The sequence below is a fragment of the Labeo rohita genome, chromosome 13, assembly GCF_022985175.1.
Source record: "Labeo rohita strain BAU-BD-2019 chromosome 13, IGBB_LRoh.1.0, whole genome shotgun sequence".
NCBI lineage: Eukaryota > Metazoa > Chordata > Actinopteri > Cypriniformes > Cyprinidae > Labeo > Labeo rohita.
In genome coordinates this window covers 14,785,185-14,803,779 of record NC_066881.1, presented here as the reverse complement: position 1 = coordinate 14,803,779, position 18,595 = coordinate 14,785,185, and the positions used below count along the sequence as shown (strand labels likewise).

The 18,595-nt window shown below is 36.5% G+C and overlaps 1 protein-coding gene across 2 annotated transcripts in view; it reads right to left on the bottom strand.

The window, feature by feature from the left end:
- atrnl1a (attractin-like 1a) overlaps positions 1-18,595 on the bottom strand; it is a 318,119-nt gene that overhangs the window by 35,168 nt on the left and 264,356 nt on the right. For both annotated transcript variants that reach the window (XM_051126138.1, XM_051126139.1), the window contains exon 28: positions 18,100-18,207. In XM_051126138.1, the coding sequence (XP_050982095.1) occupies positions 18,100-18,207 (108 nt within the window). The remainder of the gene's footprint in view (positions 1-18,099; positions 18,208-18,595) is intronic.

Below are 18,595 nucleotides of genomic sequence, written 5' to 3'. Positions count from 1 at the left end.
CAGTAAGGATGTGTTTAATTGACAAAAAGTGATAGCAAAGACCTATATTGTTGGGCAAGATTTCTATTTTAAATAAATGCTGTTCTATTTAACATTTTATTCATCAAAGAATCTTGAAAAAAGAATCACAGATTCCAAGAAAATATTAGGCAGCTCAATTGTTTCCAACACTGATAATAAATGTAGCATATTAGAATGATTTCTGAAATATCGTGTGATACTGAAGACTGGAGTGATGACTGATGAAAATTTAGCTTTGTATCACAGAAATTATATTTTAAAGTATATTAAAATAGAAATTGCTAAATATTTCATAATATTACTGTTTTTTTTTCTGTATTTTTCATCTAAATAAATGGAACATTGATGAGCATAAGAGACTTCTTTAAAAAGCATTAAAAAACGTACTGATCCCAAACTTTTGAATGGCAGTGGTGGGGCCGACATCAGCATAATTACTATATACATACAGTAATTTAATTGTTCAAACATGCCACCACTAAATGCACACATTTAAATAATATATTGTAGAAATCCATCAGGCATAGGTTGTGTCTCGAAGTAGACTAAAAGACCTCTGAGCAGCATGTAAGAAAGTTTAACAGCTCCTGAGTTCAGGTCTGTGTTATGTTTCAGTCTGCGCATCAGGAATGTTATAAAACCGAGCAGACTCCACACCAGCCTGTCATGTTTGCCTTACGGCGCCATGCACACTTACTCATACACCTGTCAGTACCATGGGAAACGCATTAGCGTGAGTGTGTGTGTGTCTGCTTGTGCTGAGCTGGCCTGACAGAGAGCAAAAATGCTGGAAATGATTGGAGTTGAGAGGAAGACAAAAAGGCAAACAGGCCATCTGCTGGTCGAGGGGGAGATGAAGAGAGTGTGAGAAAGAGATGCTGAAAGAGAAAGATGGGGAGAGACAGTGAACGTGAGAGAGAGGGGAGAGAAAAGGAGATTAAATAAAATAGAGGGATGCGGGGTGGCTGGCAGGTTATCCGAAGCGTGTCAGAAACACTCTCGCCGGGTGTCTTTCATTTTCAGCCTGTGAGCTGCAGTTGGGCTAGCTCTTGTGCTTCTAGTTGCCTTGTGGCTGTGCATTCCTGCACTGAGTGCTGGATCTCAGCCTGTTCTTATGAAGGTGGTCTACCTGGAGGAAGCTACCTGTTTGGGATCTCCATTCATCTCAATAAGCACTATAGATGGGCCTCTTTAGCTTAAGCTTTGAATGGTTTATTACCTTTTTTCTCACTACGTTTTCCTGCCTGGTAATTTCTGTCACTAATTTAGAGCTGCAAACTGCTCTATAAATCAGACATGCGTAGCACTGCACATAAAATCTGATGCATTTTGCAGTTTATTCTGCAAAGAATTAAAAGCTTGTTTAATTGATTACAAAAATGGCTTTCTACAATCATGAGAGAAACTAGAGGATCCCATTTGTTGACTGTTTGGTCAAGATGCAATAAGCAATAAATATTTACAGAAATATGTTGCCAACTTTAAGAAACAACTCTGATCACTTCCAGATTTTGCAAAACTTTTTAATTAAGATACGACAGAATAAACTTGGGTAAGTCTGGCAAATACTGCAAGTATTTATTTGTTTATTTTTGTTAATTTAAAGCAATTTAACGGTCTGTTAACTTATAACAAATGTAAAAACATGTAGCGAGTCAATAACAAAACTGTCAAACAATACAAGAACAAACTCCTGTTTCATTTATTATAATTATTATTTATTTGTTTTAACTTAATACCTTTGAAGTAAACAAATTTCCAACCATTCAGCATGCTACCTGAAATATTAATGTAAATTGTTACCAATATTCTTTACACCAATGTTTTTCATAATTGTAAAACAAAGATTATTAGTATATTTAAAAAGAAATGTTGTTCATATTTAATTCAGTGTTACTTGCCATTTCTGTATAATTAATTGTAAAGCTGAAGTAGAATTTTCAGTTTTTTTTTCTTTTTTTTTACACTGACAAAATCATATATTATATATCATAGTATTTTTTTTATTTTCTAACATGCTTAAAGGTCGGAAATATGTTTACTTTAAAGCTGGTAGTTAAAAGTAATAATAATAAAAAATCAGGAGTTTGTACCTGTATATTGTTCTGCAATTTTGTCATTGACTATATATATACATATATAGATTATTTTTTGCTTTTTTGAATGTTTTTAGCAGAAAAAAGTACTATGATAAAATACAAAAAAATAAAAAAATAAAAAATACTATGATAATAAATCAATAAGCCCCAAGAATCCGTCGTTTACAGTGAATTTATAACAGCTAAGGGCCGTTATTAGGCACAACGCAAAAACCCCTTAGCTTTTATAAATTCACTGTAAACCACGGCTTCTTGGGGCTTGTTGCATATATAAAATGGTTATTCCATATACTTAGTAAGGTTTTACAAAATAAAACAGAGCAAATAAAGAGTAATGATATTAATACAAACATCATTCTTTCTTCAAACAATGTAGTTCCTCAGAAACAGTTGTGGCTGAAACATAGTTGCTGGTAAGCAACACACAGATGTAAACAAAGGTGTATGTTCAAACGCAGCTCAAACAATCAGAGTGAAGGACTGGAACAATCGCGTTATTAGGCATGACCCGAAGTGGAGTGCCTAAAACCCCCCTAGCTGTTATAAATTCACTGTAAACCATGGCTTCACGGGGCTTATTGCTTTATTATAAAACGGACTGTTCCAGTCCTTGAATCTGATTGGTTGAGCCATGTTTGAAGCTGTTCTTTATTACTGGGCTCTATAGGAACCCATTCAAATAGAGCCCATTTGTTTTTAATGTAGCAAACGGCAGCAGCATCGTGTCATTTACACACTCATTTAACTTTGAGGAGTGAGGCACTGACATCAGGTCATTGCGACATTGCAAAGTGATGGCGCTATGGAGCCATGTGCTTTTTAAAAACATTTTAATAGGTTTAAAATTAGATCATCAGCTCGGAATATATGCTAATTTGACTAGAAACACTGGAGACCGGAAATGCAAAGCACCCTTCCAGTTAAGAGTCAGACATGACTTCTGCGTCCAGGAAAAATGTCTATAATAAAATATTTGCAATACTGCCTACAAAACAAACACACACACACACACACACACACACACACTTTGACCATCCTGAAGCAAAACCGGTTGAGAATCACTGCATTTACCTTGCAATAGATAGAGCTCTCTGTTTTTGCTGAACTCAAAATCAGCCTCATTTTGTGTTTCTCCAATGAAGAGTTACTAGAAACTCTGTTAATTAAGTTTGAAAGGAAATATGGAGTTAGTAAACTTTGAATCCGATTTGTTTCACTGCCAAACATTAAAAATAACTGCAAACAAGTTTTGGCTCTTGAATACTGAGTAACAATGCAGAGCCAGTTCACAAACTGAAAAGATTTTCCAAAAATAGTCTTAAGATGAAAGAGACACCGACTGCCCTCAAATTTTGTTTTATCCTCAAAAAGGGTCACATCAATTACAGAATAAGAAAAATATGCAATACTACATTTCAAAATCAACTAGTCATTGGGGTGTCTGAATCAATCAGCTAATCAATTGTAGGGATAGTTCACCAAAAATGAAAGTTCTATCATCTACAACAAACACAAAAAAGATAACTTGAAGGATGTTTCAACTACAGTTTTTTTGGTCTATAGAATGAACACCACTGGGGTTCAAAACAAGACCGAAACCCACTGACATCCATTGTATGCAGACTTCCATTGTGTTCCACAGAAAAGAGTAAGTCATATAGTTTGAAATGACATGGGGGTGAACAAAGTTACGGAAATGTAATTTAGGGCAAACTGTCTTTTCACAGAAGCCCTCAATTATGTATTTTCCCATATCTATCAGCTAAAGCACAGCTTTAAAAAAAAAGATATCACAACAAAAAAAAGTATAGGAAAACAATTGTAGGATGACAGCTCGACCACAGCGACTCATCACTATTATAGAACGCAGCTGTCTTGATGTGTATAAGCAAACCGTATGTGAATATAACCATATTCAGCACTCTAAACCAGAAATGACAGCAGTATGTGTGAACGTTCCCAGAGAGAGAACACAAAAGACAGACTGTGACTGCACTTGAATTACTGCTTGAAAAACATATATAACTGTAGGGAGTTTGCCTCTCCACTTCAGTCACATTCGGCCCGCAACATTCCTCTCAGCATGCTCCAGGCCTCCGCTAGCGCACAGCACAAAGTCTTATGGGAGCTCATTGTGTTGGTTATGTGGAGCTCCACAGACAGATTCATTAGCCAGTTCCTGGGCATAAAAAAGGACCGTCCTGCCACCGAGGCCCATTGCCAAATTTCCATTTTAATTGCAGAGAGGGAAACGGAGAGACGGAAGGAGAGTAAGTGTACGATCCTATTACCGCTCTGGGGTAGAGAGGCAGCCCTACGGTCTACGCGAACAACAAATTAATCATCTCCCTAATGCTCGGCAAAAGCCACGACTTCTACCCTCCACAACAAAAGGTGGAGTGTGTCCTTCACTCCCTCTCCCGCTATTAACAGGGAAGATGAATGTATTTTCAGAGTCTCGGACATGGGCGGCTCACAAGTGCGGAAGAAAAACAAGCATGAAACATTACACGGCCCATCATTTCAGAAACTGTTTGCTCCAAATCCAATATTGATTTTTTTGGTTCTCGGTGAGAATGAAGCTATTGATTAAAAACACGAAGGGAGCGAAGGAACACAGCTGTCATTAGGAAATAAGAGAAACTCTTAATGGAGAGGCAGAGGCAGTTTAAGGAAGTGCTGAAAGAAATTAAATTCACCCATGCAGAAAGTTACGGGTGCGAAACCAACTGCCGCCTAAACCTGCTACAACATATGAATGCCCTGTGCCAGTTATGGAAGATGATGCAAATTCAACCCAGGGCCGTGTCGTCTGCCACGAAGACATCTGTTGTTGATGAACAACGTAATTACTTACAGTCTAGGCAAAAATAAAGCTTTGCAAAACAACATATTTGAGCACAGATTAAAGCCTGTCAAGGAGCCTTTATCACAGTTATGTGTAAAGTGCCTCTGTCTCTAGAAGATACAGCAAACTGGCATGTCTTCACTCTTTATTTGCTTTCACTCTTTCTCTTTTAATCTCTCTTCCTTTCATATTATCTTTATCTCTTTCACACTTCTGTGTTAGCATAAACAACATGCATGCATGGGTATTAAAATTAAGTCTTGAAAGTAACCAATAAATGTCCATTTAATTTGTATACCATTTATAATATCAATATTAATCATGAATGCAAACTAAGTTGTTTGGATGAAAGCATCTGTCAAATCCATACAAGTATATTGCAGTATATTGTAACAGCGCTCCTGGAGAACTTTAACACCTTTAAGAATTTTAAGAATATTCTTAAGAATCAAAGATTTCTCTTTCTTTTTTGGAGACCTTTTGATCTTTAGAAGCTAAGAAAGAAGCAATCAGGATTTGCAAAGACATTCTTGATGAGCAGTAGCATTTTGGATGAAAGCATTTTTCCTGACAGGCCCCTTCAGGGGTTTTGACCTAAGACTCTGAATCTCCTTGACAAACGAGGGTTTAACTCTTAAGCATTACTAATCTCTAGGGCAGACAGGAATCACAGCCTTTTTCCAACAGCAGTACGTCGCTGAAAAATGATGGAGGCGTCAATTCAGGTCAGCCAGATGAAAAGCGTGTGAAATGTACTAACAGTACATTTGCTTAGAAATAAGGTATCTTATGATGACATTAATATAAATTCAATTTATTAGTCTACAACTACCACCAGGTGAACAGTTATGACAATCAGTCAATACATAAAAATGATTTTATTTCCATAAATCTAAACTATATGCAGTTATTCTTGATAATAGAAGCATAGAAGGGCTATTTTTAAAGATTAGTGATTCAAATCACCCTTAAATTTAGCATACTGCTCTGAAAGTTTAGTGGACTAATGGTGCTTGAGATTGACTTCCTTAGGAATTGCACTTTCCCCTTTTTCCCAGATTAAGCAGGTTGAAGTTCCATTTAACGACCAGAAATAGAACCAAACTGGTTTTAATTCAATGTTATTCACATAAATCAAATGGCTTTTCGACAGGAGTTTGAATGACAGGCGACAACACTGAATCTGGCATTTTGTCCGACAAACAACCCAGACAGAGGAACAGAAGAATAGCGTTGGTGGACTTAAACTCGAAAAATGGTGTGTACTGACATCTTTCCACAGTTAAAACAAGGTACCTTCTGATGTTCATGTTTATTTCATGCTTTAACTAGTAAAGAGGAGAAGATGATTGGTGCACACGCTGCTTGAACTAAGGCAATCAATTTTAGTTACAATACATTTATTTTAAAAAATTTTCTCAGAACATGCAGGGTCAGACTTTTTTCTCAGAACTGGGAGATACAAACTCGTAATTGCAAGTTTTAAAGTTAGTAGTCCTAAAATTCATCCTTAATTGTCTCCATAAGGAGAAATTTGTCTTGAGCGGTCAAGAGAGCATATCAACTTTACAAAACTTCACAATATTAATTAATTGTGAGATACAAACTCGCAATTCTGACATTTTTTCTGAGAATTGCATAATATAAAGTCACAATTGTGAGTTATAAAGTCAGAACTGAGTGATATAAACTCGCAGTTGTGAATTATAGAGTCAGAATATAGACTTTATATAATGATAAAGTCAGAATGCAAGAAATAAAGAGTTTGTATCTCACAATTCTTACTTTTTTTCTCAGATTTGCATGATATAAAAGTGTCACAATTATGAGATATAAAGTCAGAATAACGGGCTATAACCTTGCAATTGCGAGAAATAAAGTCAGAATCGCAAGATAAAAACTCACGATTCTGACTTTTTTTTTTTGCAATTCTGACTTTTTTTCTCAGAATTTTGAGATGTAAACTTGCAATTGTGAGTTAGAAAGTCATAATATCAGGATATAACCTCACAATTGCGAGAAATAAAGTCAAAATCGCAAGATACAAACTCCCAGTTCTGACTTTTGAGATAGAAAAAGGCAATTGTGAGTTACAGTCCAATTCTAAGGAAAGAAAAGACTGAAAAAAAAAAAACTGATATGTTCTCAGAATTGCAAATTTATATCTCACAATTCTGAATTAATCTCACAATTTCATGTTATAAATTATATACACTGTATAAACTATTTTATATATAAACTCTGAGAAAAAATTGCGAGTTATACATGGGTAGATAGATAGAAATGGGCACACATAATAAAATGCACACATTTGTGAATAAACTCCATTTGCTTCAGATAGACACTCACAAATAAAGTGAGTGCATGTGTCTGTCAACTAAAGTTGTTTTGAATACACTAATGTCCCAGTTGTTTTATTTTAATATAGACATTACTTATCAGTCATCATGGAAATCACAAAACTTAATGACCCAAAAACATTTTAACTAGAGTTTCACCTGAATACCATTTATTGTTTTCCCTCATTTAACACAAAGACGAACCCTGTGCGCTGTCTCTTATCTGTGCAGAATAAACATGCTGCACTGTATATCACGTCCATCAACAGCATGTGTCCACATAGTAATTACCCACACTGACCAATCAAGCCTTCATGAGAGGACTATGAGATCCACTCTTATCTTTTCTGGGCAAAGAAAGCTCAGGTAGAGTCAAAACACAGAGTGATATTAGACTGCTAATGGATTGATTGATGAAAGGTTTATGACCCCTGGACTACAACACTATTGAACCAGGCCCATCGGCTAATGGCTCTTTCCCAGACTCTCTTTAACTAATATTGGCTGAAAAGCCAATGAAACTTTGACTGCAATGTACAGTACTGATGGAGAAACCTTGTCAGTAACCAAGATCAAACACTGATGGGAATTCTTGCCTGCAGGAAAATATTTAAATTCAATTAGTGCATTGAATTTAATGTTATTTCAGTGTGACCTCCTATAGCTTTACAAAACTATACAAATGACATATACAATGCCTTGCAAAACTATTCATACCCCTTCATTTTTTTTCACCATTATGACAAAGCAAAAACAGAAATGTCATAATAAAAAAAAAAAAAGAAAGAAATAAGTACACTGCATAAGTATTCATACCCTTAACTCGGTACTTATCTGAAGCACCCTTACAGCCTCAAGTGTTTTTGGGTATGATGCAACAAGCTTTGCACATCAGCATTTGGCAATTATCTGCCATTCTTCCTCTCACCTCTCCTGAGCTAAATTTCAACTGTCTCAGATAAGGGTATGAATACTTATGCAATAGAATCATTTCAGTTTTTTTTAATTGTTAATAAATTTGCATGGTAAAAAAAAAACGTTTTTTTGCTCTGCCATTATGGTGTATAGATTGTAGAATCGTGGGGAAAAAAAGTAATTTAAAGCAGTTTAACATAAGGCAGCAACATAAAATGTGAAAAAATAAAGGGGTATGTATATTTTTGCAAGGCACTGTACAACCCAGGTATAGAACATCTGTATATGTTTATGTTCACAAACATTCTATCAACATCCTCTTTTCCTTGGCATTAATGTGAAATACAATCTTCCATCACCTTGTACAAGCATATGTTGACTTGTTAACCTGCTGTGCCAGAGGGACAACAGACTGAGAGGCTATTCAGTTTCACCTGTCAGTCTTTTGTAGCCCAAGAGTGCATCTGGTTTGGATCTATCTGGCTTGTGCAGCAGAGAAATGTCTGTTTTACAGTAACATGCAGGATCAGCTAAACATGAGACGTCAAATATCTCTCAGAGCAGCAAAACTGCTGAGTGGAAACAGGGAAGAGAATGAAGACAAGAAGCTGCAAATATGGATACTAGACCGTGATCTGTGTGTGCACTTTATAGTGCATTGCCTTCTGACACCAATATTGAGCTTGATTGAGAAGAATCCAGATGGAGGTGAAATGTCCTCCAAGGGCACTTCGACCTCAAGGGACCACAAATGACTAAGGTCAAGGTTCAGGTTAAGGATCAGTTAAGTTTTGGTTAAGTCTATTAGGAAATTGACATTTGCTAACCTAGAAATAAGGGTTAAGTGATGTAGTCAAGAATTAACTATAGGTCAAAAGGCACATTAAGTTGTCTAATTTAGTTCAGAAGACCAATGCCAGATTTGATCAAGGAAATGCAATGCGTGGGTTTCACTGTGGGTCATTCCAAGGACAATAAAAGTACACTGTTAAATATAGCAATGCACAATTCCCACTGACTTCAGAAGAGTGAAATCGCTACTTGTACTCAGTGTCGCTGAGAGCGTGGTTGCGCTCTGGGGCTGCTGTAGGATTTATGAACGGCTCATAAAAACCATTCACGGATCATCGATCTAGGAGGTGTTTTGGACAGAGATGAGAGGTGACAGAAATCAGCACTCTGACAAGACACACATTAGAACCGCAGAGGTAAGTATTATGTTGAGCTTGCTCGAAGCACTGCATAGGACTAGCTTTGATTAAAGTGTCCAAAACCTGTGAAAGATGAGATGAAAAGCCCAAACAGATGAACCTCCCCATGTCTGCTGATATCATAGATTTTACGGCTGCTTCAAGGTGAAATGTGCTGCTTCTGTGTGCCTATTGACTAACCGCCTACTGTCAAACCGCTCAAACAAACAATGTTTTGAAAATGGGATGCAGTCAAAGTGTAAATGGTCAAAGTGTTTTCTTTGTGCACAAAAAGTATTCTCGTAGCTTCGTAACATTACGGATGAACCACTGATGTCACATAGATTATTGTATTGATGTCGTTACTACCTTTCCGGGCCTTGAACGTCCCAGTTGCATTGCTGTCTATGTAGGGTCAGAAAGCTCTCGGATTTTATCAAAAATATCCTAATTTGTTCTGAAGATGTTTACGGGTTTAGAACGAAATGAGGGTGAGTAATTAATGACAGAATTTTCATTTTTGGGTGAACTATCCATTTAAAACCCCGAAAAATTCAGAGAGTGAGTTTTGTTGTATACACACACAAAATGATAAAATAAGTGAATCACCGTATTTAAATGCTATTGTCACTCCTGAAACATTACGTGGCCCTAAGATTTCTCTGTATTCTGAATTAACTAAAGACTTAAGATCTGCCTGCTGGGAGGATGAGAGAAACTGTGTAGAGAACGTCAGCGCCCTTTAATGTCATCCACCGCTGTCTGCTGATGAGCAAGACATGACAGGCAGAAATAGAGAGGAGAACAGGGACAAGTGTTTTTTTTTTTTGCTCATGAGAGTTGGCACTGATGCCGCTGTGTATTTGAACAGCTGAGATTGTTTTGATAAGAGCAGTCCAGAGACAGACAGCTCACAGAACAGATGTTTGGGTCCCTGCTCTGTGGACTACTGTTGTCATCTCCCTGATCGCTCCCACCACTCTCAGCTTGCTAATATCAACAGCACATTTGGCCAGAGTACAGCGAGCAACTGATGCCTAGCAGAAAGAGAGAGAGAGACGTGTTATCTCAAGGAATGGACTAATATTAAAGGAGACCTATTATGCCTCTTTTGACAATATGTAATATAAGTCCCCAGAATGTGTCTGTGAAGTTTCAGCTCAAAATACCCCATGAATCACTTATTATATAATTTTGAAAATGCCCATTTTGAGTGGAAGCAGAAACACACTGTTTTCATGCATGTCTCTTTAAATGCAAATGAGCAGCTGCTCCCCGCCCCTTTTTCCAGAATAGAGCTATGCCTCTACAGGTTGTACCTCAGATATTCTGCCAAAAAACATCTGTTCAGTTTTGATTATCATGTCTATCATGCAGAAATCATGAGTTTTAAAGCCATATTTGCTTAAACAACTGATATATGATTTTCTGAGCGCACACATCTGAAGCACATGCACAGCAAGCAGCTGTCACATGGCATGTGAGTGCTAAATTAAATTCTCTTTCATGTCGCATTGCGCTTGAACTGTCAAATACACACAAGTTTATGTTAAAAACACAAATGAGTTACAAAAACAGTTGATTATGTCTGTGAAGGTAAACAGCTGGGAAAGAAATCGCATGTTTATATTAGATCTGTGTTGCAGCACCGTAATATAAGTAAATAAATCAATAAATTGTCTCCTTTCAGTCTGGGACTCTAAATAAGTGTTCTGTGCTCGTTAGTGCAGCCAAAGACAGAACAGTTAGCATGCTTTGCTCAAACTTTTGCCATGACGTTAGAACTGGTACACCGTTGCCGCTTGCGTAAACTAAATGACGATGCCATGGGTGAAAACATGCAGATTAAGAAGTGGTAATATTATAATAAGACCCCTTTTCTACATCACAGGGGGAGCGAAATCTGAGAAGCTTGTTTTTGGCAGAGAAAGGCTTACCAAAACAAAGTTACTGGGTTGTCCTTTTTCACATTTTCTGGTTGGTAGATGCACCAGGGGCCTGATTATAGCACTTAAACATGGAAAAATAATCAGATTTCCATCTCCTTTAAAGCAGCATCAGAAATATATTTTTTTAAATTGTAGGGATAAAACAGTGTAGGGATAGAACAGTAAAAGAGAAATCAATAGCTGTCTTTCCATCTTAAAACTTTAGAGTCTAAAAAAAAACTAACAACACCTAAACCTAACAGAGCATCATTTTACAATCACAGAGTGAATATACAGAATGCTGATGTGCAGAAACTAGCATGGCCTGTAGCACTGTATGTGTCCTTGCTTTAGATGCTTTAAAGAAAATTTAAGGTGCACTTAAGTTCTGGCTGGCGTTTCTTTGTCCCAGTCCTCATGGTCTGTATGTTGACACCTACTGGCATGGACTTTATGAACTACCTACATTAACTGTCTTCTATGGCAGCATCCTATTCCTAACAGAGACGGAACCTCATAAATGACCGAAAGATTTATTGATTTTAATAGAGTGTGGTGTTAGCCTGTCAGGACTAGGGCATCATTCTTGGCATGATACCCTAATAAGAACTTACATGCATAACACACATAAAAAGTTAATTTTAAATTAAATGTGTTTAATTAATTATATTTATAGTCAGCAGTTATTTTGCTTTATCTGCATGTTTCAATTACTTTTTCAGTGTTTGCTGCAGTTCATATGCTGTCTATATACACTACTGTTTACAATTTTTAAAGAAATTATTACTTTCAGCAAGGATACATTTATCAAAAATGTGAGTAAAGACATTTATAATGTTACAAAATATTTATATTTCATATAAATGTCAAGTTCTGTCATGAAACTCCAGATGGCGCAGACAGGTAGTTAATGCAAACCGATGATATTCACAGCGCTAAACTACTTGGCACAAGATTATTGGTTCACATTGCATATTCAGCAAATGAACTTGCTGTTCTACAAATATATGTCTGGTTAGCATTCACTAGAGCATTTTGCAGCACGTATTCACAGTTACTCTGAAACCCTCCACCTCCCCAGCTCCACCTGTATAGATCTGCTACACTCAAAAAAAAAAAATGATTCTACAACACTGTTCAGTTTATTTAAAATAATAATTTTCATTTAACACCATTGTGTTAGGTTTCCCATTTAAACAATTGCATTGTGTCAAACGGACTTGAATCAGTTGTGTTTTGTTTCAACTCAATATTTTGATTTTGAAATAACATGTTTCAATTAAGAAGCCAAAAATAACATCTGATGCTTGTTCAATTTACTTAAGTAAATTAAGTTAATCCAACACAATTTTTAACAACCACTTTACTTAATTAATTTGAGTTGAGAGTACATTAATTATTTTACTTGTGTAACTAGGAAGTCGATTTTCCCTTCCCATCATGCTTTGCACATGGTTCGATAAGGAGAGTAAATGTTGAAATAAAATGTTATTTTATGCATTTTTTATTAATATGATAAAATTGGGAGATTTGTTAATGTTTAATGTTCTTCTATGTTTGTATTTAAAACAGTTTCTGGTATGTTAGTGTTTTTGAGGGTTACCATTGTGGTAAAGTGTAGAGCATGTGCTTGGGTTGAGGACCTGCTAGCATGAGTTAAAGTTGTTTTAATAATAAAATAAACAACTACTTTGGGCATGCCATGAATATAACAAAGCCATCTTATGGCTAATGCCTGACAAGTTGACTGCCAAGTTATTTGTTTACCAGTTTATCATGTTTTAGTTTGAGCATAAAATAATCACTTCATAAATGCATCAATTTCATTGAAACTATATTTGATCAAATTGAGTTGGCCCAACCTAATAACATTTCATTGCATGAATTTGTTTCTTATGAGTTGGGGTTACACATATTTATTGGATGGAAATCCTGCCCTCAATTAAATTGAGCTCATCCAATGAATTATTTTTCTGTACAGGTGTACAGGTTATTATATATGCTATTCGTGTAGCAGCAGTATGTCTTAAATACTCACAGCACCGTATCGGCATATGTATTGGCAGTAGCAAGTTCCTGTACTTGCTTTGCAGCAGCAGCAATAATCTACAACAACAGCAATAACTGAAAGCAGCGTAGCAGATCTATTCAGCCAAGACCAAATACATTGACATCGTCATATCCATTACCAAGCTAAAATCTTCTGAGAGTTGTCATTATAGAAATACATTCGGTCTTTTAAACTTTCTATTAATCAAAGAATCCTGAAATCCTGATTGAAGTTTTCACAAAAACATACAAAGCTAAACCGCTTTCCACATTGATAATAATAACAAATGTTTCTTAAGCATGAAATCAGCATATTAGAATGATTTCTTAAGAATCATGTGACACTGAACACTGGAGTAATGATGCTGAAAATTAATAAATTGCATGTGAAATATTAAAATATAAAAGTTATTTTACTCAAAACTAATACAATAAATAAACGAACAAATGAAGCCTTTTTGAGCATAACAGATTTCTTTCAAGAACATAAACCGTACTGAATTTTGAATGGTGCTGTACTTTTAAAAAAGTTCCTGCCTGCAGCTTTAATGTTTTAAAGCCTGTGAATGCGTACGTGCGTTTGTGCATGTGAATCATAGTCGCTTTTCCGCAGTCAGGCAGCTGTCATAAATAGTCTTTATCTCAACACCACCCACTGGAGGTAAATACAGCACATTAAAACATTACATATGAAATTGATTCACTTCTCCCAGCATTACAAAAACACTGGACAGTGATCGATCAGTCCAAACAAAAAGCGAGATATGCTTTCGGCGTAGTGCAGGTGCTCTGGGCTGTGGCTTCATTAGTTTTATTACATTGTATGGACGTTATATGGATGCTGATGTGAAGATTTATGCTAATGTCTCACCTCTTGTTTTATAATGCAACAAGGTCATACAGGCTGCTACAATAGCTAGTGAATGGTAGCCAGTGATTTACTTGCTTGTTATTTCACGCTTGTCGTTAGATCCTATTGTGGAACACTTTCATAAAATCCATAAATAATTTAACACTTTGATTTAAAATTTAAATCAAACAACGGACTCATTTGTGCATACAACATTCCTATTAACCTAAATAATAATAATAAAAAGAACAAATTAATTTATATTTCTACATTTTAATTTATTAATTAAATACAAAATACTTTAAATGGTAGTTTTATATATTTATTTAATTGAATATTTTTTTTTTTTTTAAATCATGGGAGGAACAGTTGGTCTGGTGCAGCAGATGTTGTTTGCACCTGATAAGTTCTGGAGGTAACAGTGAGGACAGCTCAGTCAATGAAAGTTTCTCACACACTTCAGTCTAGATATTGAGCACAGCAGGTCTAGCACACTCTTAGCACTCAGTATGTTATTCCAGCAATTAGCAGTAATCTGGTATGATTCAAATTATATTGCAACTATTTAAAAAAGTCTAACAGGCTTGGGTGTATTTTGAAAGCACATCCAGATTTCCATGCATATGTTCCCAGAGCTCTTTTCCAACACGCTCTTCCTACACAGTCGCGCCATGCAGATGTATGCGGCGTAAGATAAAGGAGCCATCCAATGAATAACAGATCGCCAAATATTCGTTTGACTTTTCATTCAGGCCAATGACTGCAGATGGCATTTAAAAGATTCGTGAAATAGTCTGCATTTTCAAAAAACAAGTGAAAGATGCTCTTAGCAGGGGCAGTTTGAAGAAGAAATCTCACTGCATATCCAAAATATATCAAATCAATTCAGCTGGCGTACTATCAACTTCAATAACAGTCAGGTCAAATGAGGTAAAATAGCAGAGTAAAGCTGAATGCTCTGAACTGGTGTAATCTTTCCATATCGCTTCAACTTGTTATAACATGTACCAAAGAAATTTAACATTGTGAAAAGCAAAATAGTTGAAAATACTCAAATGCAATCTTTATCTCTGTGGAAAACACTTGGACTGCAAACATTTCCATTTGAACTGCAACGGCCAGTGTGAAAAAACTGCTCAGGGCCAGTGAAGGCATCCATCCGCAGCCTGTGCTTACCAATCAACTTAGGCATGAAATGTGATGATGGCCCTGCTCTTTGGCCTTGCTGCTTAACGAGCATATATTCACCCGTATATTATGCAATTATGCCAAATGGAGTCGACACTGTTACACCAGCTGTTGTTTAATCAACCTCAGAATAAGGAAATAGCTTTAAATTCATGGTTTCCACTGTCTTACAAAAAAACAGGCGAAGGCTAAAGAAAGTATTGTGGAATAACTTTAAGTGATGAAACATCACGTTCTGCAAGTACTAAGAGGCACTGTGACAGGAAACAATTAAGATTATACATTTCAATAACATCTGTAAAATAAATAAGTTTTTTATTTAATTTTATTTAAATGAAGGGTTGCATAAATGAACACACCATTGATTAAACACTTAATATGTCTTCTAAGTATATTCTTGGCAGGGTTGCCAGGTTTTCACAATTGCTACTCCGCATTTAGAGGGGGTCCCACATTAAAATTCGCCTTTCGGGGGATAAAATACACATTTTTTTGTTTGGGTTCCCCTTGTAAATTCGTATTTCAGGGGCTAAATATGACGTTATAGGGGTCCCTTCAGCTCGCAGACACTAAAAACAACCCATGGCAACAGTGTTAAAGTAGCCCAATTTCACAAGAAAACTGTGGACTTGGGAACAAAGTGTAAAATGTTGTGACAAAGCATCCCATCTATCCTTTATAACCACTGGAAATTGTGCTGATCTTTAATCTAGAGTGTTGCTCAACTTGATGTGCTCAAAAATGTTAAGGTTGTAGGTTTTTCACTTTGGAAGACTGTATACAGCAACTGTCACTTTGAAAAATACCCAACATCTCATGGAATAAGGAGAGGGTAATATCTTCTGTTTCAAGTTTTTATATTACATATACAATGTTGTGTGAATTCATGACACATCTCTTTCACACCTTCAGCATCATACATCCCCAAATAAGAACTTCACAAGCACAAAACTTCACAGTGGGAACCAGACACTTCTTACTGTACTCCTCCCTGTGCAATTCCACAGCATTTTACATGCTGTTAGATCCAAAATGATTGACTTGGTCTCATGAGACCAGAGTATAGAATCCCAGAAGTCTCTATTTTGTAAATATTGGCCTTATTGTGCTTTGGCTACTGTAGGTAGCTTCGGTTTGGACTTCCGCATGTTGCAAATAGCTACTCTTTTCATAACTTTTGCCAGCCTACCGTATTCACAAGTCTATTGTCTTTGAATTTCTGTTACTTTTGCTATATGTTCACACTTTATTTGGTCGTAAATAGTAAAGAGTAATTGCTGAATTTGTTAAGCTTCAGATGGGGTGTTCTCATTTATGCTTATAAGAATTGCTTTAATTTAAAGGGACAGTTCACCCAAAAATGAAAATTCTGTCAATTCACTCACCCTCATGTCATTTCAAACCCACAAGACCTTGGTTCATCTTCGAAACACCAAGGGCCAGTTTTACTAACAGCTTGCACCAGCCTTTTGGTGTTAAAATTGTACCGTCAGGTTTTACTAAAGACGCACAGTGATGAATTATTGCTGAAAAGGCGTAGACACAGTTATTTTTGTGCCTGACCTTATTGAATATGCATTTGTAGAAGTTTCCCTTTCAGACGCAAAATTTATGGGAGGAGAGTATTCAAATGAATCACACAATGCGATTTACTGACATTTGCACTTGTCAAATTACTGGCATTTGCACCATTATTTCATGTCCAAAAAAGCATGTTTTAAACTATTTTGTGCCTGAAATGGCTGTAATCATTGTTGCACCACAGTTTCTACATGTATTAATTTATTTGGAATGCCATGAGAACACATTATCCGAACAAGCCATGTTATTTTTAATTTGTTAGAGGAGATAAAAGACGACTTGCAACCCTCAACTAAGGGTCACGCCATACCAGGTCTATCAAAACTTCTAGCAAACCTTCATTTTTTGGCCTCCGGTTCTTTTCAACGTACTGTGGATTCATTATTTCTATATTCTTTATTTGTGACTACGCTAATTTGCGCTGCGCTTGGTATACTGCGTTGGTCGATATGTAAATGAGATGTTGCGTCTGTGTTTTTTACTTTGCGCATTGTTAGTAATTCACCCGCAGAAATTTTCCCTCCCATCGACGCTATTTTGGAATTGCACTCTCGTGTTAATTTGCCCTGTTTAGTAAAACTGGTCCAAATTAAGATATTTTTGATGAAATCCGAGAGCTTTCTGACCCTGCATACACAGTAATGGTACTACCACGTTCAAGGCCCAGAAAGATAGCAAGGACATCGTTAAAATAGTCAGTAAAAGAAAGCAAAAATAACAACTTTATTCAAAAATATCTTCTCTTCCGTGTTAGTCTCCGCTGCGTGTTCACGAAAGCAACAAAACGCATGCATGTGGTGCTGCTGACGCAAGAGCCGGTCACATGTCGCATGGACTATTTTAACATGGACTATTTTAACGATGGCCTTACTAACATTTTGGGCCTTGAACATTGTAGTTGCGTTGCTGTCTATGCAGGTCAGAAAGCTCTCGGATTTCATCAAAAATAGCTTAATTTGTGTTCTGAAGATGAATGAAGGTCTTATGGGTTTAGAACGACATGAGGATAATTAATGACAGAATTTTCATTTTTGGGTGAACTAACCCTTTAAATATAGCATATCCACAATCCTACGATTGAAAGTACCAACCTCTGTCTGGCCCTGTAGAAGCTCCTCCTCTTCCTCTGGAGCATCAAGTGCCACGGTAACAGACGCAAACGGACGGCTGGCCATCTGCTGGCGCTCTCGCATTAGTTGCTGTAGAAAGACACAGAAAAATAAAAATGAGAAAAAAAGTCATAAATAATATGATGCAAGGAATATCTGAAATACGATTTGCCACATGGAGTTCTGGTAGAAGCGGGAGTAGATGAGGTGAAACAGATGGGGAAGACAATCCCATTTATCATCTAGTGTTTTAGTCCATCTCTTTTGAGCACTTTCCTGATGTCTTTGAGGGGAGGGTCTATGGGCGGGTGTATATGAGTTTTCTGATCTAAAATTGTGAAATAGGCTGGGGCAATTTACTTCTAAACATGAAAGGAGACAACGGATAACTATGTGGAGACATAATCTGAGTCTGCTATGATAGCCTCAGAACTACGCCAAACGCTGTGGGTTTTTGTTACAATCAGGACTGGTAAAA